Below are 27427 nucleotides of genomic sequence, written 5' to 3'. Positions count from 1 at the left end.
GCCTAGTGCTGTTTTCCTTGAGGTCCAAATACGGTGCCCTTCATGCCAATCAATCGAGGACTGCTTAGGTCCAGGCACTTTGGTGCAGGGCGTGGCTTGTAGGATGTGTTATTCTCATCACTCCTGCAGCGCTCTGGCCATCTGGTACTTTGAGATGACAGACAAGAGCAGCATCGTTCGCGGAGAAGGTCTTGCAGCGGATCGCTGAGAGATTCTGCCAGCAATCTAACAGCGCACGCAGACATGGCCACAATGCAAAAGGTCTGCAGTATGGTGCGAGAGCAGGACCGGTGCAGGGCAGCTGCAGAGGAAGCTACAGAGAAGCTGCAGGGCAGCTGCGCACCTCAAGCAGGCGTTCGGATTCGATGTCGTCATCTGGATCTGTGGTCATGAGGGGCAGCTTGTGCATGATCTCCTCCAGGCTAATGTAGCCATCGCCGTTCAAATCCAATTTCGAAAAGGCCTGGTCCACCCAGCGCACCCACAGATCGTCCTGCTGCAGCTGCGCGCACATGTCACACATGTCCAGTCAGCCTCCGCTCAAACCTTGGCGAGCTTTCTCCTATGGACTCAAGGCCCCAGATGACTTGCTGACAGAGAGGCAGTCCATATGAGGCATGCATGCAGTGTCAGGCCCGGCTCAAATACTCACACCACCATTGATTCTCTTAATCAAGTTTGTCAAGAAGCCTTTTGCTGTGCCTGTGTCTTGGCTCCCTGCTACCTCTCATGCAGGCATGGGAAGACCTGGTAACCACAATCACAAGCTGACAGCACCACTCTAATCCCATGACTCTGGGCAGGTGATGCTGTCCAGGCTTGATGCATGCCACTGTAGCAGGCATCACAATTTGGTCTGGAGATTGTGGGAAGAAGGGGCACCTTTTTCCAGTCAACAAGGGCGGAGGAGAACTCGTCGAAGGCAATGTTGCCGTCCTGGTTGAGGTCCATGCGGTCAATTAGCTGATCCACCTCCGCACGCGTCAGGCTGTACCCGCGCTTCAACAACCCCGCCGCCAGCTCCTCCGAATCAATACCCCCTGAGCTGTCTGTGTCTGTCTCCTCGAACAAGCTCCTGCAGTGGGTGCAACGAGATGTCTAGCATGTGCAGTGCCCTACATGTTCTCGGTAAGCGACAGGTTCTCCTGTGAATAACTAATGGGTGTGATCGGTGCAAAGATCATTCCAGGAGATCTTTGATGTGCAAAGGGGCAGCTGTGTGTCTCTTTGCACCCGATTCGATGCACAGGTGAGGAAGTACCAGAGCGAACGAAGGAGCAGATGCTTGAGAGTTTGCGAGCAATTAATAGTAGCGCAGGGCTGAACAGGGTGACAGAGACTCACTTGAGGGCGGCAATGACCTGGACAGCCTTGTGGTCGCTGTCAGAGATCACATCCTCCGCTATCATGTGCAGCACCATCTGCACAGCACAGCACTCAATCACCCCCTGCTGATCTCCTACACTTCTGATTGATCAAACTGTCGAGCCGCCAGGTGCATGCTTTGCACAACTTTGAAGGCGGCTCCTCGACACATGCAGCATGTTGTTCTAAGTCTGCAAACAAACAAAGACACATTGCATAGAAGCCAAGAAGTCTTATGCAGCCAGGCTAACTGCAACCTTCAATCTACAGACTTCCACGGCTGCAGAGATTCCTCATTTACACGGGTTCCAGTAGAGCATTTCAAAGGTGAAGCAGCGCGCCTGCTTGAGGTGGCCGTAGGTGGCGTGGCGCTGCAGGCGCTGCACGACGGTGCCCTCCAGGGGGGTGGTGGGCGCGCAGCCACCCTCGCGCACCCACGCCATCTCCAGCGCAGCCGCCGCCGTCAGCCGCTTTGCCGGGTCGCGCTCCAGCAACCCCTGCGCTCGGCACAACTCCCCCTTCAGGACAAGGGCTCTTGAAATATATAAGGGGCCTTGCACCGAGCCAGGCCTGTATCGCATACCTGATGCATGCCATGTAGTAGTACGCCCCACGTAGAGGTCACCCTGGCCATAAGGTCAGTGGATAAAAAGGTAAGAAGCCAAGGTGTGTCAATCAGAGCAGCATGGATCAGGCGATCTGCCGCCTTTGGCACAAGTGAAGGGTCCAGGAGAAGGAACCAGGCCAGCTCATACAATGACGGGCAGCCAAATGTGCAGATGGGACGTTTCAAAACAAATATGCATGGTTTGGAAGTAGGGCGTTGGGGGTGACCTTGAGGAGGTCTCTGGCAGGGCTGGACACAGAGCGCTTTATCTTCCAGGAATTGAGGTCCACCTTCTTCGTCAGAATCGCCTGCCACACCTGCATTACAGCCAGCACACACCCCTCAAGAGCCTGACAATGCCTACATGCTGCAAATCCGGGCTTGATCAAGTATTGACGAACCCATCAAGCAGACAATGGTACCTCAGACAATCGTCTGCAAGGTGGTCACGCAGAAGCTTGGAAAACTTTGATAGCTCCTGACAAGAGGCACCGAGTGGCAGTGGTGTACATGTTGGGCACAGAAGTTCTGAAAGCTGTGATATCTCCTGATCACTACGATGACAGACCCGGCCTTGCCTGCTGCAGGGAGATGTTTTGGACGGAGTCCCAGAAAGGGAAGGTGCCGGTGAGGAGCTGGTAGAGCAGCATGCCCACACTCCACAGGTCTGCCTCCGGCCCATACTCCTGCATGATGACCTCTGGCGCCATGTATACCGGCGTGCCACTGCGCGACTTCAGCTTGCCGTCCGCGGGCCAGTGCCTGCGGAACGCAGCGCAGTGTGATGTCAAGAAACGAGTGTCTCATGTTGTGCACGTCACCTGCTTGGAGAGACACCTACTGACAAACTTAAGCTGCCTGAAGGCCACAGAAGCAGATGACACAGCAGTGCAGTAAGCTAAGTGGCTTGTAATGCACCTATGAGCTTGGATTCTTTCGAGATTCCCAGATGAATCATGGCCAGCTGCAAGATCAAGCGTGCTGCAGTTGTGCAGGGCCCAGCAACACATGCATGTGAGCCTGCTTATGCAACACATGAATTCCTTCTCCAATTTCCAGTCAGGCTAGTCGAGAAAACGAGAAAATGGCCCACCTGATGGAGAGGCCGAAGTCGGTGGCGCGGATGGGGGAGTCTTCGTCCTTGGACAGGAACAGGAAGTTGTCGGGCTTGACGTCGCGGTAGATGATGCCCTTGGCGTGGCACTGCGCGATGAAGCGCAGCACGGAGCGGATGATGTCAGCAATGCGCGCCTCCGTCAGCGTTCCCTCCTTCATGCGGTCCAATATTCCCCCGCCGCTGCACAGCTCCATCACCAGGTGGATGTTTCCGTCGTCCTCAAACGCACCCTGCACAGGGTAACATGATAACAATGAAAGCGTGGACCCTGGAATGAGTCCCACATCACGGAGCATGCCAATAAGGCACAGATGCGAAGACCAGCCTGGATTTTCGGTTTTTCAGCACCATACATGGTTCCCCGCTCAACGATTTATGCAAACATCCTCACGCAACTCTGACAACTGTGGTTCTTCTGGAATGGGGGACTTGTGGCCTGATGCCCTCCTCAGATACAGTGCATATCATGTGGCATCGCCTCTTTTATCCGAGGAGGTACTGCATGGAGAGCGCTGTTGTCAAGGATGACAAAACGACCTCACGGAATTAGCACATAGAGCAGTCTTGAGGGAGGGGTGAGTCACCTTTAGGTAGACGGCGTCCAGGGAGGGGCCCAGCTGCACCATGGCATCCACCTCAGTTTGCAGCTTCAGCAGGTATCGCGGCGTTCCCTTGCCCCTCTTGGGCACCTTTGGGATGGTCTTGCATGCGTAGCGCATCCCCGTCCGCTTCCCCACCGCCTCTCGCACTATGCCAAAGCTCCCCGCACCCAGCACTTTGCCCAGCTCATACCTGTGCCAGCCAGACTCTCTGTTAGTCCGCCCATTCTAGAGGGCACCTAAATGGGGACAAGATGGGGACAAGATCCTTATGTTCTGCCAAAATCCAAATCAAGCTGCGAAATGAGGGGCTGGGGAGCTCGAAACAACAGCGGATTTACAGATAAGTAAAAGTAAAGACGAGAACTTCTATAAGCAAGCGCCTACATGCGGACCACTCTAGCTCGTTTAATAAGTAATCAGAAAGTCAGCATATGTGAAAGTCAGTGCCAGCGACATAGTAGGGAGGAAGGGCTGCCTCGCTGTGTGAACAGGAGTGCATCAATTGCTACACTTGCATGCATAGCTTCCCATCAATTTGTTTCAGGGCCATGTGAAGCCAGCATGAGAAGATGAAGTACCCAGCTACGCTCTCTGAGAAGGGAAGGCTTGTGAGGACTGGTGAAGTAGGATGCGTTGGAATAAAAGAGGTTAAGTGGAGGGCAGCTGCGCACTTGTCATGGAGGTTGCGCGGGTAGTCAAAGACATTCTCCACTTCCTCCGGTGCCAGCTCCTCTTTCAGGGGCCGCTGCAGCACGCTGGAGTCACTCGCAGTGGCTGCATAGTCTGCTCTCTGGAGCACACATTGCACCACAAGTCCAGGGGCGCTGCCGCTGCCCTGCGACCGCCTATGCTGCCTCCTCAGCCGCCTTGTGGACAAGACTCTTTGCCTGCACTGGAAAATCCCATGGGCCCCTGCCGTGGAGGCATTTACTGCCCTGCACATCAGAAGGGGCATACTCAGGACATGCGTGCCGGTATCAAAGTTGCCACGAACGCATAGATGCACATGCTGTTAGTGGGTGAATACCTGTTGTGACACTTTCAAGAGATGTGTACCAGCATTGGGACATGTAGACAGGTAGGGCAGTCGCAGGAGGAGCATACCCGGGTGCACTCGTTGCCATGAGCAATGATCGTGTAGAAGGGGTTCAAGCTAAGATCGTTCTGCTACAATCGCCACGATTGCTGTCAAGTTGTGGGCTCTATCAGGAAGGAGGCCAACGACGACCAAGGTTCCAAGGACTTGCACGCTATGTGACACGTTGCAACCATCAGAACTAAGGATATTTCAATACTGAACAAAATTGTTGGAGGTATCCACAAAAAACCAGGAAATGAATGCTCCCACTCAGGTCAACTCTCCCTGGAAACAAAAGTTTGCCCCAGGGCCAAGCTAAAAGACCTCGTGACCGAAACTAGACAGAGAACTACAGAGATTGTTCATCAAAGGCCACAGATCAATTGTCTTCATTGCAATGACCTCGTGTCGTGACTCACGTGCCAAGACTTTGCCGCGTTGTCACGACGAGAATGGGCAATTGGAGAAAATTGATCAATCCTCTGCGTCCTTTTCCTGATCTCATTACATCTATCAAAGGGATTGCATGCTACGGCCCGAGGTGCTTTATGTATCTTTGAGGAATACCTTGCTTCCATGATGGATGCATCGGACCTGTGCTGAGCACAGAGCCTAGGCTAAAAATGGGGGCACAGGATGTCAGTGACCCCTCGATTGACCAAAAGCTGCAGAAGAGGCATTCCGATTCTCACTGGGACAGCGGTGTCTCAAACAAGCCTTTTGCAGTTCCTCGTAAAGTCTTGGACCACCTGAAAGCTGCAGCTTACTCGGTATGTCGCCCCCTATATAGCCTCTCACGCAATAGCAATTAGAATTTTTGATTTGAACTGGAAGCCTGCACCCCTGGCTTTGTTGCTGGAGGTCCCACGACTTCGCAACGCGGGCATTCCCTCACGCCCATCACGCGAAATGCAAATGCCTCATTTGACGGCAGCTTCTTGTTTTGCAGTCCCACTACATCAAGATGAGGGACGGTGTCAATATCGCAGCAGATTGCATGCTCCCAAGCAGAAAGGCAGCAGGCAGTCCAGTGCCGACTGTCTTTTTCCAGACGAGGTACAACACGTCTCTGATGTCTTGGATGAGCACTAGATCTCGGCCATGTCTATGAAAATTTCATAGGACGTTCATTTCGCCTGCGATTGATTGTGCCCTGACGTCAACTTCCTCAGCCCACATTTGCAGTCTATAGTTGCAGTCTATAGTCGCACTGGGAGGTTCCACTGAAGTCTTTCATGCATGTGAGCCATTGACAAATGTGGCAGGTACATGCGGGGCATGCGGCTGCGCTGGCCCCTCAAGAAGTTCACCAATGGCCGCCCAGTGGACCCCATAAACTTTGAGCTTAAGGCCGCCCTGCTCGCCGCTGGCTATGCCGTTGTGACCATTGACGTGCGCGGCACGGGTAAGACTCCGCATGCAAGCTTTCTCTTTCACTGTCATCCACATCTTTTGACAGCGACGGCAGGCAAATGTCTATGTCGAAGAGTAGTCGGGTGGGTTTAAATTGAATAACAACCTAAGGATGCAAGGTGTTGTGCGGCTGATGTCGCTCTTTCGATACTAGGTGCTTCCTTTGGGCAGTGGCGCATGCCCTGGGCGCCTGCAGAGCGGGAAGATTCCATTCAGGTCATTGACTGGATCACACAGCAGAGCTGGAGCAATGGGCAGGTGTGCGAGCGCTGCCATGTTTGCACACGTGATACACATGATTCTTCCATCATCTATACAATGTGTCCTCAGTCTGGTAAATATGCATCTTGCTCTGTGAGCTTACACTTAAGCCGTGTGACACCATCTTACAGGTGGTTTTGTCCGGAGTCTCATATGAAGCCACAGCGGCCCTATTCACTCTCAGCCAGCATCATCCCGCTCTGAAGGGTTGCCTGGCCCAGTATCCCTTCTGGTATGCACAGCCCCTCTTGTCCATCTCCCACATGCAGTTGAACAGTACAGATCTCATGCAGACTCCGCGCCACGTCTTAGTAATGTTGGATGATAGGGACTTACTTTGGGTTCGCAGGGACCTTTTCAATGACATAGCCATGCCCGGAGGCATTGCGAACCGGAGCTTTGTCCAGGAGTGGGACTGCTTCTGCAAGGCCATGGACAGCAACAACTTCATGAAGCTGCCTGGCCACTCTGCCCTGCCCCTCAAGCTGATGTCCAAGTAATTCTCGTGCCTGTCTTTGCCCTTGCAACATCTCCCCAACATTGCAATCATCTTCCGTTCATCTGTGTGAAGACATGCTGCACTCTGTCTACATGGGATCTACATGAGGTCTGCACCACTGCAGATTGTTTATGAGGGCTGCGTTTTCTGTCTTTCAGGGGTTGTGCGCTGGTGATCGAGAATGGAGCAGCAAATCAGGGCAATGCTGATGGCGCAGCAGATGCTGCTGAGACCCACAAACAAGCTGCAGAGCAGACTGCGGTGCGACTTCCCAGACCACCTTATTCTACAGTAATGTGAAGGACAGATACGAGTGCGTACATGAGTCGCACGGTGGCGAAGCTCAGCAGAGGGAAGGGGATAATCTTTGAGATGACCCTCTTTGTTTGGTGCGTGCAGAAGCCTTCACACAGGCAGCACAAGTCCCAAAAGGCAGCGGCCAAGGCAAAGCTGAGAGCCGCCCTAAAGGAGCATGTCAGCTGGGAGCCGGCTGAGGCCGGGCGCATGATCCGCTTCACAGATCAGCTGGATGCGTTCTCTGGCGTCTCTGCAACTCAGGTGCAGCCTTAATAAGGATGTCCTCAAATACATGCTCTGTAAATAATGTTTGTTGGGGATAAAGGATCTCATCCACAGCGACTCTTTGATTGAATTTGGCACTCTGACAGATGTGCTGCATGTGTGCTGCCAGATCAGCGCATGTTCTGTGGCGGACAAGATCGCCTCTTCAGGCATACCTCTGGCCCTCATGTCCGGGTGGATGGACCAGACCGCCTTCTCCAGCATCCACGCCTTCTACCACACTGCAAAGGCTCCCGGTACGCTCGTCATTACTCCTTGTCACAGTACAATGGGCCATCTGTATAAAATAGCCACTGCAATGTCCTCAGGAAAATTACCGGTCTCATACGTGATTACCGCATTTAGCATGGTCTCATGCATGGGACCATGGCATGTTGCATGGAGTGCCTGCACGTACATAAGCCAGAGCCTTGGCGCCCCTTGATGACTGCAGAGCTGCAGTGTTCTTTCTTTCAGGTGGGGGAACAAGAGTCTGATTATTCATGGCGCTGAGAGGTGTTTCAATATGAGAGCAGGCAGCGAGTTGGTGATCGGCCCCTGGTCCCACAGCGGCTTCCTGGACAACCGAGTGGGCCACGGCGTCACCGGCTGCCGCTCCAAGTTCAACCACCTGACCCACATCCTCGCCTTCTTCGACCGCTGCTGTGGCCGCTCCTCGCCCCCGGAGACCGTGGCCGCCCTCGCCAACGCTGAAGCCTCCAACGAAAGCACCGACGGCACAGGTGCGGTGATTGTCCATTGGATGTTTGCGCTTTCAATCAGCATATAGGTCCTCTGCTGGCGGTTGCTGGTGCTGCTGTGATCTGGATGATCGTGCCAAGGGGGCAGTGGCCAGGCACATGCTCAGCTTAGCAATGCTTATAGCATTGATACTCGCCGATGCGGACGCCTCCAGTGAAAGCACCAAAGGCACAGATGCGGTCCCTTTCCATAGGTTGTCAGCAACTAGACCCTGAGCCGGCAGTCCCTGGTGCGGCTGTGATCTGGACGGATGTTTAGTGGCCCCGAATGGCCAGGGACCTGCTCAGCAAATCACCTAGTTATGGCAATTCTGCGTGAAGTCCTGACCTGCGTACGTTCAAGGTGCCCTTTGTTGAACCGAAGAGCCATGCGGCGTAGTAAGAGCGATGATGAATGCAGGGGAGACCGGCGCTGTGGCTGCGGTGTCAGCGGCAGTGAATGGGCAGCCGAATGCACTCGCGCCTGCCAATGGCGCCAGTGCTGCAGCGTCTAAGGCAGTGCTGAAGACTGCAGGCGCCCTGGAAGGCGCAGCAGGTGCGTCAGAACTTTGAGTACAGTAGTACAGTCATAAGCATTCTACCTCTGCCTTGTATTCAAACCTGGCTAACGCAAAGGCGTTCTGGCATGACTTGTGTCTCTGTTGCAGCCGGAGGTAGTAAGGCGAGGGATGACGAAAGCAGCAGTGCAAGCAGCGGCAATTCTGGATCCAGGAGTGCTTCAGAGCAGGCAGAGGCTAGCAATGGAGCCATCAGCACGTCATCGGATGCAGCGGACGACTCATCTCCGGTGCATTATTACGTGATGGGGCCGAGCCCTCGGTGGCAGAGCGCCCCCAGCTGGCCGCCGCCAAATTTGGCGCCAGAGCCACTGAAGCTTCTACTGGGTGTGCATGAAAGGTGCGCATGACCTCACCAGACACTTGTTTGTTTCAAGCAATGACGTTCCTGGCAATCTTCTGATGATCCCTTCCTCGGCTAATGTCATTGGTGTGTGACAGGGGCAGTGATACTAGCCAAGGCAACACTGGAGCACCAGTGGAGGTGGCTGAGGGGGTGAAGGGTGTGTTGAGCGAGGGAGCGGCAATGACTGAAACCCGGCGCTGGCAGCACAAGGTCGAGATGTGGAAGCATCCCAAGGCATGCCCCTCTACTGACCCCTTCACAAGCCTCCTTCACAGAAGTGCATTTCTTCAGCTTTGTGTGCTACACCAGACAGATGCATTTATTGAATATCGAGAACTGCTGAGAATTCCCAAACTGCTGATAACTTTTGAATCTCATTGTGATTCATATTCTTGCTTCCGGCTGCTAGTGCTGAGGCTGTGTGGCTCTGCTGGCAGGGCTTCACAAGGTATGACGCAATGATAAGGCTGACGCGGCCGATCCGCTACACGCATCTGCGCTCGTGCGGCCACCTGACATTCGTGGGGGCACCCCTGTCAGCAGACCTGGTCGTTATTGGGCCCCCCGAGGTGGCCCTCTGGGTGACGTCCAGCGACAGCGACGCCGACCTCTTTGTGTACCTGGAAGACGAAGATCCTGTGACCGGCAAGGCCAGGTTGATTTCTTGTAACCTCATCTGCTAATCGATGGTTATGAGTAATACAGCTTACTGCATCATAGGAAAGGGGCTGCATGTCACACAGATTACCTAAGTACCCTCTTGTTTGTGGTGAGTGCTTGGCTGCGGCAAGGCCAGGTCAGCTGCAACTCACATTGCCACTTATTGTACACAATCATGCATCTCTTGTGTGCTGCGCTTGAGCACCTCTGATCACACCAGAGTACTGCACCCTGCAGCGTTTGTCAGAAAAAAGTCACAGAGAAGAACACAGATGAGTGTGAGTTCACCACATGCACTCAAAGCATGCAGATGAGGAAGGAACTGTGCAACTGCTGCGACTGACGCACAGCATGTCTGGTGTGAGAATTGAGGCAAATGCTCTTGTGCAGGTATGTGACGGAGGGAACGTTCAGGGCGAGCCACAGGGCGGAGTGCAGCGCGGAGGGGACGCCGCGAGAAGCTGCGCACATCGAGGGAGCACCCTTCCACAGCTTCCTGGCAGCCGCCGCGCAGCCGCTACCGGCCGGGGAAGCTGCGCGCGTCCGCTTCCAGCTCATGCCCACCGCCTACCGCTTTGCCAAGGTGCGATGACACAGCACGACGATAGTACATGCCCCTATGTGTTGCAATGCTGTATGTGCTTGCACTCGCTGTTATGAAGAGTCTTGGATGCATCACATCTGTTCTTGGATGTGCCATGCTCAAGAATCCCTATTCATCAATTGAAGCTCCATCAAGAAAGTGCCACATGCCCGATCGTGATTCGGGAGCGCAGCGTGCCTGTTGATCATACCCAAAGAAACGTGCTGAGCAGCGGTGACTCATATGAGCCTGGAATGCATGGCAGGGTCACCGCGTGCGCCTGGCCATCTCTGGAGCAGACTCAAAGCACTTCCATGTCGACCACAAGGGGTCGCGCACAATCTGGATCCACACCGGAGGCAGCACAGAATCCTGCCTGCACCTGCCCCATGCAGCCACGTAGAGTATCTGATCCCTTAACTGCAGAGGATGACAGCGCTTATGGAGGGTGACTGCATCACATGTGCCAGCTGATCAGCAATGATCGATCTCGGAAGTTGTTCAGCCGCATGCTGCACTGCTGCTTTCAGAACATGGAAACAGTTTGGACGTTAAGAACAGAAAGCCAATTTGCAAAATGGCAACTTCGAACAAAGGAATACTCTTCAGTTTGTTCTTTTGCAATGCAGGATAAGGACTGCAGGGGCTTCTTGTTCAGGCAGATCCATTGTATTGCTTTGTACATTGTACTGGATGATCATGAGACTTTCTGGGTTTTGTTGATTTGTATGCAGCGCTTCATGAGATGACTGGGCGTATCGTGTGGCATCTGTAGTTGCATTTTGCAGCACCCACAGCTTGGAATCTGCTTGCGCTATTCTGTTGAGTACGGCTGATTTTGCTTTCCATGCGGTGCCTGTGCGCTCTCTTGATGGAAAATTTTCTGTCCTCTGAAAGTTGGTTGATGCTGTGTCCCTTTTTCAAAAACCATAGGAGACCAGGCAGTGGTCCCATTAGGAGGCTGGGACAGATTTGGACCTTTTTCTTTTTGTGCTCTGAATAGCAGTGTTTACCAGCTTTGTGTGAAAAGCTGATTGCAGGATCCTCTTCGAGTTCTGGATTCTCCCTGAATGTACTCAGCTGTTGCGTATCCTCATGTGCCATTGAATCGATTGATGTAAACCTGTGTGACGCTACAGAGGCACAGCAGCAGGCACTTACATTCCCTTGAAACCAGCGAGGGATGAACCCCTCGTGATCACCTTGCACCTTGGAAAAATGTTAAATGTTTAATGTCATGGAAAGAGAATGAGTCCATTCCACAAGAACCAGCGCGTGATGGTGCTAATCTCCTCCATTGCTGGCACATTTGACTCACTCAGACTGTTGAGCTCACTCTTGTAACCACAGTCATACGTTTGTAGCCACAGCTATATATAGCCAGCGTACCTTAAAAGCCAGCCTTAGGTAGCCAGCCTGATTAGGTGGCACTGCTGCGCTTCAGAAGGGCTGGGCATGATGCATTCTAGATCTACTGCCGGGTATGCCATTGTATACCATCTGCATATATGTAATCTTATATAAGTAATCTTCCATCCATAAGCTAATAACAGAAGTCCCTCAGTACATCAACTGATTCCTCACATTAGTCAAGATCAGACCTTCTAGAAGCTGGGGGTGGCAAGATATCCAGAGGAGAGTTGCAGTAATATTCCTTAGCTTGATATGAAGTGCAGCGCTGCCAGACCAGATCGCCAAATCCTTCCTCCACTCATCTTCCTGCGGGTTTGATTCAAGGACCGTCGCACGTCAGTGAGCTCAACACCAACAGTGACCCACCGATTCTCCCTTCGCCGCTGAAGCACACACGATCATGGCCGGAGGTGAGACGCAATCTCTTGGTCGCCCCGAACTCTAGACCTCAACTGGCTGGCTACAGGAGTGTTGTGAGATTATTGTTGTGTATATCAATTGCGTACAAAGATCTGCGCGCTTTTCAGGGTGGCTGCGCATCAGTCAAGTTTCCAGGAATCCTCCAGGGGTCAAGATAGTACCAGATTCAGTGAAGATCCGATCATTCGATGCACCTCTTGATGATTTAGATACCACTTTACATGCTTACAAAGCAATTTCGGGTCTTCTGGATGGCCTTTTCAAGTTGCCATATTTATGGCGACGGCTGATCCTAAAGCCAAGAATGACAGTTGATGGCTTCACAGGTATGCTGACAAGGACTTGACCTGGAAGGAAAGATTTCTACGAGTTACTTATGTGTGGTGATGTATCTGCAGGACGAATTTTTAGGACGACTTTGGCCCTCACGATCGCGGCAGTATGCTTGTCGGGGGCGACCATCGCACAGGTAAGCCGCGTCTGTTGTGTTTGCTGTGTACCAGCAAGTTGCTGTATCCTTCTCAGTCTGGGTTCAAAGGATCTTTGCTGGCGCAGGCAGAGACAGACCCCTTGGCGCCGGCTGTGCTGCGCAATAGGAACGGCGTGCAGGCTGAGATCCTGCCCGTCGGCGCCATCATCCACCGCCTGCTGGTGCCTGACGCCAACGGCAAGGCCGACGACATCGTGCTGGGCTTCGACGACGCCAAGACCTACGAGGTGGGCCTGGAACGGGCACCTCTCCCTGCTGGACCCCTCAAGAGCTTTCCAGGGGCTGGCACTTCCCCAATTCAATGGGAGGGAAGCCGTTTGCTGCTCCTGCAACCTAGGCCTTCGTGAGGTGGCTGGCTTGCTGTTGCCTGCCTTGAGCAGTCCTTCATGCCTGTGCATCCTCCAGGCATTCAGGGAGCATCTCAGAAAAGACTGATCCCCCTGTGCTGGCATGTTCCCTCCCATTTTCCCGTATAAAGAATTCATCTTGTGCTGTGCAGAGGTACAACTCACCCTACTTTGGAGGCATCGTGGGCCGCGTGGCCAACCGCGTCCAGAACGGCACCTTTGAGCTGGACGGCCAGAGATACATTCTGGACAAGAACGACCACGGCAACACTCTGCACGGAGGCTTCAACCCTTTCTTTGAGAACAACACGTGGACCGTCGAAGAGGCCTCTGACAAGGAGGTCAAGCTCAGCCTCTTCTCCCCCACCGGCACCCAGGTACTGATCCTTCTCGCGCTCTGCCCCAAGTCTCTGATGTCTGCTTTCTTTGGTGCAGCAGACCTTTCTGCTGCCATGATCAGCGATGAGCGGCTTGTGCAGTGTCCTCCCACGCACAGCTCAAGGCCTGGGAGCTTGCACTTGCCTTGCGTCTCAAAGCTATGTAACGCCGCCGGCACTGCCAGTCTTGTAGTGTGCTGCCCCGGGAACAGGGCCTTTGACTGGATACTTATTGGTGACATTGGGGTGTACAGCACTACATTTTTGCCAATGTCCTTTCCCTTTTGACAGATGAGACAGTGACTGCAGGGCTTCCCGGGCAACCTGAACGTGACTGCCACCTACAGCCTGAACGACGATAACGTGCTGCAGCTGGTGATAGAGGCCACAACCGACAAGACCACCCCCGTGAACCTGGCGCAGCACTCCTACTTCAACCTCAATGGCCAGGCCAGGGACAACGTGCTCAACCACGTTGTCTACATCAACGGGTGTGTGCCCCTCTGTTCCATGCTGCAAATGCCCTGGGATGAAAGCTCCAGCACTGTCAGTGTCACTGGCTACTTTGATGAGTCAGGTTGTGGTGGCATGCAGGCTGTACGTGACTCCCACGGACCTGACCCAGATCCCCAACGGCGAGCTGGCGGCAGTGAAGGGAACTCCCTTCGACTTCACCACCCCTCACTCCATCGGCGAGCGCATCCGCGCGGTACGCCCACACAACCCTGATCTCCACAGACATTTCTAGCCAGCGCCTTCCCTTTTTTGTGAGTGCCTTGTCTGCAGGGGAGCAGCAAGCCACCAAGCACCTGTCTTGAGCCTATCTCTTGGACATTATCCAATCTGAGCTAACCCAGGAGTCATTGAACAGCCAGTCTGTGGACACTGATGCAGCAGTGAAAAGGGAAAATACGCATGCAGTCATAGGTTCTTGTTATGGAAAAGGCCTTAGTCATCCTCGGTACTATTAGTATTGTTGACATCACTTTGCCACGCGCAGGTGACGTTCCCTCCGCCCATCGGCGGCTATGACCACAACTGGGCGCTGTTTGGCCTGGGCACCGACGCAGCATCCAAGACTTTTAACAGCGTCGTCTCCGAGGAGTGAGTTTTATTTTTCCTTACCTTCCTCCTGCTTGCTCCTGAGACGATCTGTCCTTCATTGCGCCCTCAAGAGGCGTCCTAGTAATTTTCCTGTATGGCATTAAAGTCGGGCACACCACCTTGCGATCTGAGCCGGCCCGCATAGCATGCAACTTGGAATCCACAAGGCCTATCGGTGTGCTGTTGTTCTGTCAGGATGGCCTATTATAGCAACCAGCCCTTGAGGCATCAAGCCTTACTCAACATGTCACTGATATTTGTATGCATGTGCAGGCCGCAGCTGGCGGCTTCGGTGTACTCTCCCCAGAGCGGCCGCGCAATGGACCTGTCCACCAACGCCCCAGGACTGCAGTTCTACTCCGGCAACTTCCTCAACGGCTCCGTGGCCGGCAAGGGCGCCTACTCCTACCCTCAGTACGGCGGCTTCGCCATGGAGTCCCAGGTGCCACACCTTCTCCGCCATCTTTGATCTCTGTACACTGCATAGATTGGAGAGAATTGCCTGTTGCAGACTTGCCCTTGCGGCCTGATGCCTGGTGGACATCCTGCAACCTTACCCCACAGAGGCGAATGGGCATTACCCGCGGGTGTGCCAGATGCATGATGCTTACCGTTGCTTTGCAGAATCATGCATGACGCCATCCCAGGAAGAGGGGCGGCACAGTGACAGGCCAGAACTGCATCTTTTGAAGGCTGCAAAAAGCTTGAGCGGCTGGCCTGATTGCCATGTGTGCTGAAACAGGTGTGGCCGGACTTTGTGAACAAGCCCAGCTTCCCCCAGAGCATCCTGAGCCCTGGCCAGCTGTACCGCCACGTCTGGAGCCTCAAGTTCTACAACCACACCGCAGCCCCTGCTCCTGGCAGCGTGCAGACCACCTCGCTGCCCTGAGCAAGCAAGGAGGCTGACAGTTTGGGGACTCTTTTCAAGCTTAAAGATTTGGCCTAGGAGAGATGAAGTGCTTTCAGGGCCTAGCTCGAGTCCCCGCAGTGTGAGGAGTGCTGTTTGCTTTGATTTGCGCTGCTGTGATGTGTCCTGGTGGAGACTGTGAGTAAGAGGCCTGGTCTAGTTGATGTGATCTGCTGCTTCTAGTGAAGAGAGACTGTCCATGCATAGTTATGCCAATCGTGGTGATGTGGCCTATGGCGGGCTCAAGAAGATGCATCTCCCAATTCATTTCATCCTGGTGATGGATATTTAACAGGCCCAGCACACACCCCAACTAAACCCATCCCCCTACGGATATCTCCTGTGACACAAGAAAAGCTCATTCTGCCCAAGTGGGCAGTCATTGAGGCAATGCATGCTCAGCTGCCAAAAGGTAACATGAAATTGGTGCAGCAAGCAAATGCGCATGCAAGCATCCAGATATGCATAGCAAGAACAAATGCAGCTGTAAACAGCAGCTCAGTAATGCAGCTCGACAGCAACGATCTGCAACACATGCCTCCCAGAAAAGAAAAGAATCTTTCAAATCATATATTTTTAATATCAAATATTAAGAGCAATCAGCCGGCGCAGATCACTGAGATTCTCTCAGCAGTGCTTCTTCTACACTAGCGTCTTGCTCTGTTTCATTCAGCTGAATGGTTCATCCACGACCTAGACCGGCGTCTGAACTCTTCAGTACGATGAGGTGGCGGCTGAAGCGATTTCTGCGGCGTCCGATGGTGAGATGGGAGCAGAGCTCCACAGGCCGGTGTCTCTGCTGAGCACCACAAGGACTCCCGAGTCGCTGACCACCAGCTTGACATTGCTGCTGCCACCCGTGTTGGTGGCCCAGCCGGAAAAGGCGCCGCCCGCAGCGTACAGGCACACGTTGCCGTCATCCTGTGATTGCCAGCGGCGCACAGAATCGGTCAGCACTCATTGCATGCCGTGGTTCAGGAATCAGTCCAGCAACAGTCACCAGTCCTGGTATGGCTGCCAAGAGCTTTTCATTGCACCGCCAGAGGCAAGTTGGCAAGATTTAGTCAGAACGTTGCATTGGCGTGTGCCCTCTGCATTGTGTAGAGGACTTCATTATATTAAAAGCACCCACTTCGAGTTTCAATCTACAGTATACTGACAGGCATCCCAATTCTGGTGTGAGTGTATGGTATGCAGTCACAGCAGGACGGGGAAAGGGCTCAAGATCAAATTGAAGAGTTGAATGCCGGCTGGTCGGTCCCTATTAAATCTCTATCCCTCCCTATAAATTCAAGACAAATGCATCAGTTCTTTTTGGGGATGCTGCTTGCCTGTACTGCCAGCATGGCAGGCTTCTCAGAGGAGCGGTCAGTCCCAGAAGTCCACACAGCGGCGCCGTCCTTGTAGAGCTGCAAATCACATCACACAGCACGCATCATCTATCCATCCTTTAGCATCCAACAGGCCACCTGCACGTGCCTCTGCAGCAGCAGTAGCTGGACAGCAGGACCTGCATGCGCCAAAAACTGCAGCAGAGAAGCTAGCCCTTCGTGCAATGCGCAGCTGCAATGCAGCTTGTGTCCACAATGCGGCACTAAAAAGCACCCTTAAGGAGGGAAGGTAGGGGTACATTTATTGATATGTACCCCTACATTTAAACAAATCCCTTACTGTACTTTAGTTCCCCCAAGGAAATGAGGGAGGGAACGCGCACCACCAGGTTGCCGTCGCCCTGTAGCACCAGCTTGGACTGGCCGTTGGGCGACTTGAGGGTCTGGCCCGCGTTAAGGGTGGCCCCAGCAGCCAGCTCCGTCAGCTCCTGCGCGCAGCGAGTATTCAGAAAAATCACCATTGATTCCAAGCGCACTCATGTCACTGTTGTAAAGGAACACGCACGGCCTGCAAGTATCTTCCACCAAGCTGTTCAGGGCAATTGCAGCCTGCCAGAGTTTGACAGAGCTCCTCAGTCTGGTGAGAGCCAGCACTGAAGGCTGCATCGATGGGCTCATTTAGGTGCACACTTCATCCGACATGAGCAAGACATTCAGCGAGAGGATGTTCTTGCACAGCCAGGCACTCCAGCCGCTCTGAGGGTGCTGCAGATCTGCATTTCTAGGATGGCTGTGTGCACTCAGGCAGTGTGAAATACAATTAATACACACCTCAGTGAAGTTGGTGGGGGCTGCCTCGCCGCGTGTCGGGTAGGCGCCGCCAGAGAGGCCGCCAGAAACGCCGTCGTACTGGTCCTGCAAACAAATACAAGTTCAAATACGTATTCCCAGTTTTTCTCCTGGCAAGATAATATCACAGCAGCTAAGGTGCGCTGCTGGGCGCATTGGCTACCATCAACCTTAAACAAAGCTTTAGCAATTTGACCGGCATTGATGTTAGAGATTCAAGGAGCTCAACGGCTTGAAGCTTTCACCTGAGGGATCGCGTCATCCCCATAAGAAGTCTTTTGGGCGCCATAGCCCTCGGTGTCATCATCCCCATAGCCGGTCTTCTTTGCCCCGTAGCTGTCGCCATCATCCCCGTAGCTCTTCTTCTTGCTGCCGTACCCCTCAGTGTCGTCCTCTCCGTAGCTGGTCTTCTTCGCTCCGTACCCCTCGCTTTCATCATCGCCCCCATACGTCTTCTTGGATCCGTAACCCTCGCTGTCATCTCCCCCGTAGGTCTTCTTGGAGCCGTAGCCCTCGCTGTCATCTGCCCCGTAGGTCTTCTTGGAGCCGTAGCCCTCGCTGTCATCTCCCCCGTAGGTCTTCTTGGAGCCGTAGCCCTCACTGTCATCTCCCCCGTAGGTCTTCTTAGAGCCATAACCCTCGCTGGCATCACCACCCCCGTAGCCACCCTCCCACACATGCACATCCTACTCAGATTTGGCTCTGCATCCCATTTCAGAGTACTACATTTTGAAATATTGGAATTCTCTCAAGTCGAAGAAACCTACACCACTTGGTGTGCATGATTGTTTGGCTGACAGGGGTGTTTCACAAGTGCCATTTAGTCTATACAGAACGCCAGCACATTCCCCACAGCAGCCATGCTCTGCTCTCCAGATCAAGCTGTCAGGTGAAGGAGGAACCAAGTTTATTCCCCTCTACTCGCACAGAAGCGTGCACCTGGCCCTGGCCCTCATCTCCTCCTGCGTAACCGCCACCGCCGCCGTAGCCGCCGCCACCGCTGCCGTAGGTGGGCTGGTCACCATCTCCACCGCCGCCGTAGCCCTGACCACCCTCCTCGTCATCACCGTGCTTCTTGTGGTGGTGCTTGGGCTTCTCGCCTGCGTGCAGCAATCAAATCACAATCGTCAATGCAACAAAGACCGCGCACTGCATCATATGGAGGAAATGGCATGCAGGCAGGTCTCATTGCTGAACGCTGTGTACGTCTGCTATTTTGACCTGCGGCTCCAGGGCAATCTGACATTTTGGCCAAGCAGCATCGCCCACACAGAAGACAACGTGGCAACAGCAATTCCATGCCAGGAGCCGGTGGAATCCCGGATTTATAACCTGCCATTGTCTCACAGAGCCAGCACAAACACAATATAAAGCTGCACCTTCATAGTCACCGCCGTCGCCGCCTCCATAGCCGCCCTCGCGGCGGCCATCCAAATTAAGGCCGTCCTGAAACTGGTCACTCACCTCCTCAGTGTTGTACTCGCCATAAGACATATTTGCAGGATAGTTGATGACCTGCGAGCACCAAAGCGTCATGTCAGCGAGCTTTCCCAATCCCTGAGAGTGGACCAGCAGTGCTTTGAAGACATGTGATCAGATTGCAGCAATTCTGAACCATTCTGGTGGTCTGTCTGCAAGTGAAGCTCAACATATCCTGACACGCCAAAATTGTACTACATGTGAATACGTGCACTTAAATCCCTCTTCGGATTCATTAATCCAATTCTGAGATATCTCCCACATATTCGGACCGGCCTCAGAACAGTGCAACCCGGTGATGGTAAGTGCGCACGAGGTAGCACATGCAGCAGACCTGGACTAGGGACCAGCAAAAGCTGGGAGTACTGAAAATCTCCATTGCCAGAGAAAATTCAAAGACTCTGATGTGGTTCGAAAAAGTATTATTGCCATCACAGAACCCATCCACTTTCTCTCGATGGCCACAACCCCGGCACAGAGACGATCACGCCCTTGCATTGCACGCAGCAACTTCCAGTCTGGAACTTCCAGACATAATCCATTAATCCAAAGCACAACATGCTTGCAATTTTCCTAAGATTGCCAATCGACAGGCCAGCCACGAGCTTTGGGTGACTGGCATGTAGATCGGGAAACCCTGGATTAGCTGCAACTACCTGGACGTTGCCAGAAACAAGACCCAAACCCCAGTAAGATTGAGGGAGACCCATTACAGCCGCAGAGGCTCAATAAATTTGTTTTGTAGCAGCTGGCGCAGGGAGTGCGCTTCCAAAATATTCTGTGAGCGCGTGGCAGATCGACCGCGCTTGAAGGCATTCAGTTGTAAGAAAGAAGCAAAAGCATGTGCACACCTTGCAAACGTCTTCCTCCGGTGATTGCGTTTGTCCTATGCTCAATGTAGATGCAACTTATTTGGGCACCAGCGAGATATGCTTGTATGACGCAGACAGGTGACTGTGCGTGGCCATTCCGCTGTAGCTTCCAGCTTCTTGGAACTTGGATTGTGGCCTCCACCTTCCAAACTCCCAACTGGAGTCGAAATTCGAGCTCAAAGAAGCCAATCTGGCCAATAGAATGGGATGTTCTCTTGCTGTCAACATCATGTCACAGACTTGCAGGCAGACGTTGACAAAGGCAAATCCATCTGAGCCCGGCTTTGTTGCCACACACTGACATTTTCAAAGTGCGTCTCTTGGAGTTCCCAGCACACCACTCAGTGGCTAGGGTAGAGCCTTACAGGTTTTTTGCAGCAACTTGAACATGCAGCTACTGCATCTCAGCAACGGCGAATGCAAGCGGTGATTTGTCAAGGAGCAGGCGGCTTGCAGTGCGGCTTGTGCTGGCGCCAGTGCGCTGTCTGGCAAGCACGGCTGCAGTAGGGGCCAAAGCACTTTGCGCAGAAGAGCTCGCCTGCATCCCATGAGCATCGCTGGCGGGGGCAGGCAGGGTACATGCATGAGTGCACTTGCCCTGCACATGAGACCATCGAAAATGGTCTCACTCCACAGTCATACAGTCTTACGGGTGCTGTAGCTATCTTGATGGTTGATGGAGGATGTAAACACCATGTTCACAGCCGCATCAAACGCTGCAGAGTATCTGACAAATGGATATGGCAGCATGCAGCTTGCTTTGGGACTTGATACTCACCCTCGGCGCTAGGCTTCACCCTGTCCCTCCAAAGCTGAGAAACGGGGTCAAATGGGTTTGCCTTTAGCAGCCTTGTCAGCTTGGCAGCAAGCATCAGCTGCTGCTCACGACCGGGCTGCCACTTGTGAGGGTTCATGCCCGGTGGTTCAAATCCCGGCAACAGCGTCATGTCCAACAATGGGCAGCAGAGCTCCATTGAACTTCTGCACCCCTGCACACATTAACAGCGCCTGCTTGGTAAGCACAGTCATTTTCTCAATGACTCCTGCCCAGAAGCAATAAAGGAGGTCACAGCGTTGATACAATCTCAAGCAGGCCATGTTCAAGAGCTCCTGACGCTATAACAAGGTTGCAACGGAGGAGCCAAGACAGTCACCAGCTCGCTTTTGCAGCCTGAGCACGGATGACTCAGCTTCAGCCATGGACTGTGCCCCATACAGCTCGACATGATTGATGACCTGCTGCTCAAGGGTATCTCCAACGGGCCCTGAGCAGCTCGTGTACAGCTCGTCTCCAATGCTCAGAGGCCGAGGAACACCATCCAACAAAGACATGAGCATGTTGAGGGATCCATGGGGACACACAGGTCCACACACAGAAAGCCTCCCCCTGTGAATACCACAAGCAGTCTCACATGTTTGAGCATTACTGGTGTGCACTGACATGATGCATGCATGCCCTGAAATTTTGGGACATGGGTTTTCATGACTCGAGGAAGCAGGCGCACTCACAGGGCATACGGTGATCCAGAAGCCTCATGGGCAGCGACTGAATCCAGGGCTGGTCTGATGTGGCCAAGTGTTTCAGAGGCATCCGTGAACCTCCTGACAAATACCTGCCAGAGCAGCTGCACTCAGCTGATTGTCTAGGTGACAGCCGATTTGACTGAAGAGCAAGGATGCAGAAATGCATGCAATACAGCTTCAGCTAGAAAAAAGTAGCTCCTCACATGGGAGAGGCACCACATGACATCCTTGACTGTGATCCCAAGAGCCTTGCCCAATGGGACAGTGTTCAGCGCAAACTTGATGAGCTTAGAGTATATGATATACTGTATATCGCGCGCTCTTTGTCTATCACGCTGAGGAATTTGTGGGCCTCATGGGATTGCACTCCTGCGCATGCACCGCCTTTCAAGGCCTTAGGGATGCTACTTGGAATCTGCCAGTTACTACACCCGACTCAAATGCAGGCAGTGTCCGACAAGTATGGGTTTGTTGCACTCACCCAGCTGTTTCAGATACTTCTGCGCCTCGTTCTCATCCTTGCTGAAGAACCCCGGTGTCTTGCTGGGCAGAGAAGTGATGTAGGGGTAGAAAGGTGACATCCGCCCCTTGGACCGCTCATATGCCAGGCAGATTGCCAGGCATGCATCACTGGAAGCCAAATAGAATCCAAAGGGCTTGAAATCCTGCATGCATGCATGACAAGTATTGAGGCATCGCCTATGCAACACAACATGCAGGTTTCTGTTAGTGACAGCTGCTGTCCACGTACCGTGAGCTTCTTCTTGCATCCGTTGTCCCTCAAAACCTGCTGGAGCGTCTCAAAAGCATCAGCTGCGCTGAGGCGGAAGCTTGTCGGGATGCCAATCAGTGGCTGCGTGGAGACTGTCTCAAAGCCAATCTCCTCTCTGGCCACCCACACCCTGAACACAGATAATCCAGTCCACTAAGAGTCCCCCTTCCACACTGCAGGCAAGATCTTGAAGGCAGGAACTGCTGCTTTGATAGTCTGGTCTGACACAGCAACAGCAGAAAGGCAGATACTTCTTATTCAGCTTGGTGCTGGACGCTGCCAGGTGCAACCCTGGATGCACATATCCGCCGTGTTGCTCAATCCAGGTGTGCAAATGGTCATCATCTGAGGTATCCTCAGGCCACAGGACTTCTGAAGAACCTGCAGGCACCTCGTTAATCGTTGAGCACTTTCACTTGATGGATCACGACACGTATTTAATAATGCCTTTTCCAGCTTCTCATGTGAAGATGTTTCGCCTGAAATGGAATGTCTGCAGTAGCGAACCTCTGTTCCTCCAGCTTTCCAAAAAGCACGCTTTCTTCGCTGCTGGCTTCGCAAGCTGGTAGCCGTTAAATTCCCACTTTGCCAGACAAACAAGCAGTTTAATTTGCTGGTATCACTTGTTATGCTGCTCCAGGTCAGAGGTCCTTTTGTGTTGGAACCTTCGTTGAAGACGGGTGTGTCCCTATGGTCAATGAGTATGGGATGCTCAGGAAAACAAGCACAGTGGGGCCATACCTGAAAAGTGGCAATCGAAACAGCACTTGATTCATGCACTGTTCTCCCGTTTCCTATTGGTTTCATTCTAGCGAGCCTCGCCAATTGCAGATCGCAGTGGTAACGAGACCACCAGGCAATGCCCAAGCCAGATTCAAGGACTTAATGTGGGATGAGGTCTACGGTTCTTTTTCGAAGCTGCTTCTTTTGAGCTAGCTGAACTGAAGAAACTTTGGGGGTCATCGTGGTGCAGCCATGCCTAATCAGGCAGGAGCAGTGCATGAATCTTATGCCAGTCTATTAAAGCTCATCTTGAGCATGCGGCTGAAAGTTTCATACAGGTACCATTTCCGGCTTGTCAAAAGTACGTGAGCATGCAATGCCCTTCAGAGAACCTCAGCTGACTCAAAACAATTGTAGGAGGGTAGGCCCCATGCCTGCATGCACCCCAGTCCTTGGCACAAAATCCAGAGAACGCTCACACGCACCACAAAAGCAATCAAGCCAGGGCAAAGAGCCCTATCACCATTATTCATTATATTATTTCTCATCATCATCATCATCATTATTATTATTATTATTATTATTATTATTATTATTATTACTATTATTATTACCATTCTTACACGCTTTTCCTGCCAAGAGGCAAGGTGCGTCCTGCAGACAAGCTGCAGTTGGAGGTTGCCATCATCCTACCCCTACAAGTTGTTGGACTCGCCAAATTAAAGCAAGACCCAATCAACCGTGGGCACAGTGCTCAGAATATATATCGCCCCCCGCCAGCCGGGGCCAAGAGCTCTATATAGCATGCAAAGTTGGCAAGGCGCTGCCACTTTGTATCAGGTGACTCACAGTCGGACTCAAAAGTGCATTACAGCATTCACGGCCTTGAAGATGGGCTTGTGCTGACGCCAGGTTGCTTTTGGGTATGCTGTGCTGCAGTAGGCGCATGGCGCACAACCTTGTGGAAATGCCTGGTGAACACTGGTGTCTGTTTCTTCAGGCATGATGGGTTGATGGGATGCAACGGCTGCCCTACACTTCAACATGGCAATATTCAATGGTAGAAGTGCATGCTCAGAGTGCCTATTGAATCACTCTGCAAGGAAGGCAAATATCTGCAGGTATGCACGGCAAATGAGAGCAAGCATACGCAGGGCCAGGACCAGGGACTTACTGGAAACAGAGATGTCCAAAGCCCGCATGAGTCATGACATTCCGCTGGTAGGCTTGCATGCTAGGAAGGTGAACGCGCTGTTGCAATCCGAGGGGGTGCCTAAGCAGGATGATGTGCCACGCCACTCGGTGCACATGGGCCAAACGTCATCGGGAGTGGATCATGCGTTGCTTGATGTTGGTATTGCCTTTAAATGAGAAGAGAATGGTACATAGTAGTAGCAGCAAAAGCTGTCTATAAAGGCTTCAGCGTGTATGGAAGCAGAGACCCGGATCAGATCAGCCAGCATGCGCATGCATATACGGCATGATCATCAGACAGACTGTTATATCCAACATCTAAAACATATGCGCATGCATGCAGGCTGCCCTGCTCTGTGAAGGTGACTAAGGCTAGTTCTGCGTACTGAATGCGATTACAGTAGCAGCACAGCGCACACGTGTGGACCCTAGGGCCTAGGCCTATATGATATCGTGATACGTTCCTGGACAAACAAATACAGCGCACAGCACCTTATTGCAGAAGGATTGCTGGCTGTGCTGAGCCACTTTCAAGGCGGAGTTGTGACTGCTGGAAGGTACGACCGGGCAATCATGGATGTTAAGCTCCTTCAACGTTTCTCATATGCATGGGCATGGCCAATTGGGCTGGCACAGACTTCCTACCACAAACTTGACCCGCCCAAGACTGAATTTGGTAAAGGATTCACAATGATTGTGTGTTCAGCATAGCATCTGCATGCAAGCAAAAAAAGCCTGGGCATCCACAGGTGCCTCTCCTCTACTTCCTGCCGCATCTTGCCGGCAATGCATGCTGTAGAAGGTACTAGGAGGAGCAGAAACGAAGCTGCACACAATTGAGCCAAATATGGTAAGCACAGCAGCAAACACTCGAGCGGTCCAGAGCTGTAAAGCTAAGGCCCAGGCTAGCTCTTTGCACTGTCAATCCCAGATGACTGCCCTTATTTACAAGTCAAACAATGGCATGCATCACCCTGGCAACTACCCCTATCTAATGCCTGGTACGCTGCTGCCAAGACCCGCTGCAGCAAGTTGACAAGAGACCTTTCAGAGCCAGCGCGCTAAGGAGGGTGCAGAAAATTGCCTGGCCCATCTGAAACAGGCCTTCACGGGAGTACAAGCTATGGCCCAGGGTCAATCTGCAAGGCGCAGGCCTGTAGGAGATGAATGAACCTCTGCAGTTGACAGAGCAACCGACATTCTAGGGGATAGCCCAGGGCAGCAAACAGATTGTAAGCCACGGTATAAACAGAGGCAGACCACACAGGTGGCCTGCATTTTACCTCAGGAAAAAACACAGGCATACATCTACATCTGGACAGCTCTGCATGTCCAGCTCTACAAAACAATCCAAGCACGAGACACAGCTGGCGGCTGCTGGCTGTGCATGGCCCTGCAATGAACGTGACGGCCGCAGTCCCGTCCTGTAATCTTGGCAAAGCTGACTACGAGGCCCTCTGAGCTCTGGGCAACTTGCAAGCCTTGATGAGCCGGTTGAATACTCCTGGCCGGCGCTGTTTCCTGGCAGCTTCCTCGCTTAGGCGGGCAACCTCGCTGCCCAGGTTGGCACCGATGAAAGCTCCGGGCTTGCGGCTGGTTACTTCCATCAGGCAATGGAAGAACGCAAGTTCCTCAGTAGCATAGCGCAGAGAATTCGAGAAGTAATCGTCGGCTGGGCAGGGGCCGCCTGTGCCTGTGGGCCGGTACAGCCTTGTGATCTCCACCCGCCACTTGAGCAGCTCCAGCTCCGACAGCTCCTCCTCTTCCTGCACAGCAGCAAGCCAGGGCATCCTAAAAAAGGGCGCGCTCTTCCTCCTGGCACTTTCAACAGCAGCAGCAGCAGCAACAGCAGCGGCGGCGGTGGAGAAGCCAGAAGCACAAGCGGACCAGTGCCACTTTCGATGAGTCAGCAAGGAACACACTGTATGTGCATGGCACTTGCATTCACCACGCACGAGCTGAATCAAGATACAGGCAATGAAGCAACAAGGTCAATCCGCACAAGAAATTGGCATTGGAGCAATCAACAAGCCTGCAAATAGTGGACTTGCAAGAGCACCGGTTTCCTCACCGGGTAGGTAGACCTCCAGAACCGAGGAGTCCACGGAATTTCGCTCAGTTGCATGGCCACGCTCTCTGCGTGTGCCTCATAGCATTCACGAGAGAACTTGGGCTTGAGCTTCGGGTGGTCTCCTGCATGAGCACAACCAGCTCTCCAACCGGCACCTTATGCATTGTGTATAAGCCAATGCTTCGCTGAGTTCCGCCCACCACACACACATAAGACGCTGCGATGGGGAGCGATCAACAGAGTCCTGCTGGATGGACACTGGAGTCATTTTTGGCAAGTAGCTCGGTTCGCATTCCAGACACACAACACGCCCATCAGGGCTCTGCGGCAACGCAAACTTGCAGATGTCACAAGAGCTAATGAGAAGGTTTACCTGAAAATGGATCAGCGTCATAAAGGTCACTGGCGTCGTCGTCCTCCCATAAATTGCAGCCTTCCTCATCGTCTGAACACACAGAGCGGAGAGGTATCAGGATGTGCATAGGCACGCAGTCTGTGGCTCTCTTGAACAGGACTGCACACACCCTGTGTCCAGCTAGCTGCTGGTGCCAAAACGGAGGGCTGTCCTTCGATTGTATAGTCAAGGGCTGGAACGACACATCGCTTTCTCGTAATCTGCTGCTGCTGGTAGCAGGGCTCACCGGTGCGCTGGAAACGGCGTGTGTCTGTTCCCTGCTGCATTTCATTCCTGCAGCACCAGCAGTAGCGGCGGTGAGACTGACACAATGTGCAGATCTATCCAGAGTGCTGGCAACCTAGCAGTGTGATGGACACAATGTCATTGTTGACACAAGCGCTGCACGAGCTTCTCTTCCAGCCTCGACACACACGTGTCACGAAAAATAAGATGAGGCTTGCCTGCAGCTCGCCATGTAAAAGGGCTGGATAGAGGAAGGAAGCCGTCAGGCTACCAACACCTCCTTGGTGGGCCTTCGTGCGTCCCTGAGATGACAATTGGGTTCAACGTAGACGTGATTTGAATCCCGCTTTTGAAACAAGGTTGGGAGGCAGCAGTTGCTGAGCCACAATGCAAGAAGTCGTTGAATGGCGTTCCTCCAACCTGAACCCTTCAGGGAGATCATGCAGGTTAGGGAAACAAATGATAGTGGGGAGTGCAGCAAAACATTGCACATGCATGTGGCCT

At 53.0% G+C, this 27427-nt stretch overlaps 7 protein-coding genes across 7 annotated transcripts; 2 read left to right on the top strand and 5 right to left on the bottom strand.

The window, feature by feature from the left end:
• Positions 1-313: 313 nt before the first annotated feature.
• Positions 314-3883, bottom strand: COCSUDRAFT_20203 (Pkinase-domain-containing protein; the record flags this gene model as incomplete). Its single annotated transcript, XM_005643371.1, has 7 exons — positions 314-502; positions 883-1075; positions 1669-1862; positions 2200-2313; positions 2575-2734; positions 3066-3319; positions 3674-3883. Coding segments are annotated over 7 exons (1314 nt in total), but the record flags the coding sequence as incomplete, so codon positions are not given.
• Positions 3884-5253: 1370 nt separating this feature from the next.
• COCSUDRAFT_68066 (CocE/NonD hydrolase) lies at positions 5254-10813 on the top strand (the record flags this gene model as incomplete). Its single annotated transcript, XM_005643370.1, has 16 exons — positions 5254-5539; positions 5719-5825; positions 6035-6174; positions 6337-6440; positions 6575-6675; positions 6793-6939; positions 7101-7203; positions 7342-7500; positions 7634-7760; positions 8040-8246; positions 8665-8799; positions 8912-9161; positions 9263-9377; positions 9605-9822; positions 10218-10410; positions 10676-10813. The coding sequence occupies exons 1-16, from the start codon at positions 5393-5395 to the stop codon at positions 10811-10813; spliced, it is 2391 nt and encodes a 796-aa protein (XP_005643427.1). The 5' UTR covers positions 5254-5392.
• COCSUDRAFT_34414 (hypothetical protein) lies at positions 10792-11547 on the bottom strand. Its single transcript, XM_005643369.1, has one exon. It carries the CDS (start codon positions 11362-11364, stop codon positions 11149-11151), a length of 216 nt encoding a protein of 71 aa, XP_005643426.1. The 5' UTR covers positions 11365-11547; the 3' UTR covers positions 10792-11148.
• Positions 11548-12122: 575 nt separating this feature from the next.
• Positions 12123-15450, top strand: COCSUDRAFT_31470 (aldose 1-epimerase; the record flags this gene model as incomplete). Its single annotated transcript, XM_005643368.1, has 9 exons — positions 12123-12233; positions 12642-12712; positions 12799-12960; positions 13233-13457; positions 13767-13948; positions 14052-14166; positions 14458-14561; positions 14835-15003; positions 15304-15450. The coding sequence occupies exons 1-9, from the start codon at positions 12224-12226 to the stop codon at positions 15448-15450; spliced, it is 1185 nt and encodes a 394-aa protein (XP_005643425.1). The 5' UTR covers positions 12123-12223.
• Positions 15451-16182: 732 nt separating this feature from the next.
• Positions 16183-19142, bottom strand: COCSUDRAFT_59807 (alpha-D-mannose-specific plant lectin; the record flags this gene model as incomplete). Its single annotated transcript, XM_005643367.1, has 7 exons — positions 16183-16389; positions 16806-16877; positions 17183-17287; positions 17631-17714; positions 17894-18316; positions 18588-18748; positions 19028-19142. 7 exons carry the CDS (start codon positions 19140-19142, stop codon positions 16183-16185), a joined length of 1167 nt encoding a protein of 388 aa, XP_005643424.1.
• A 1781-nt stretch (positions 19143-20923) lies between these two features.
• On the bottom strand, positions 20924-23635 carry COCSUDRAFT_59806 (hypothetical protein; the record flags this gene model as incomplete). Its single annotated transcript, XM_005643366.1, has 5 exons — positions 20924-20988; positions 22005-22188; positions 22275-22425; positions 22547-22586; positions 23542-23635. 5 exons carry the CDS (start codon positions 23633-23635, stop codon positions 20924-20926), a joined length of 534 nt encoding a protein of 177 aa, XP_005643423.1.
• A 957-nt stretch (positions 23636-24592) lies between these two features.
• COCSUDRAFT_68064 (hypothetical protein) lies at positions 24593-27266 on the bottom strand. Its single transcript, XM_005643365.1, has 5 exons — positions 27142-27266; positions 26925-26971; positions 26657-26728; positions 26284-26405; positions 24593-25978 (listed from the first exon to the last, which is right to left on the bottom strand). The coding sequence occupies exons 1-5, from the start codon at positions 27153-27155 to the stop codon at positions 25658-25660; spliced, it is 576 nt and encodes a 191-aa protein (XP_005643422.1). The 5' UTR covers positions 27156-27266; the 3' UTR covers positions 24593-25657.
• Positions 27267-27427: the final 161 nt, after the last annotated feature.

This window comes from Coccomyxa subellipsoidea, assembly GCF_000258705.1.
Source record: "Coccomyxa subellipsoidea C-169, whole genome shotgun sequence".
Taxonomy (NCBI): domain Eukaryota; kingdom Viridiplantae; phylum Chlorophyta; class Trebouxiophyceae; family Coccomyxaceae; genus Coccomyxa; species Coccomyxa subellipsoidea.
Note: the sequence above shows the minus strand (reverse complement) of the source record. Positions and strands in the feature narration are given on the sequence as shown.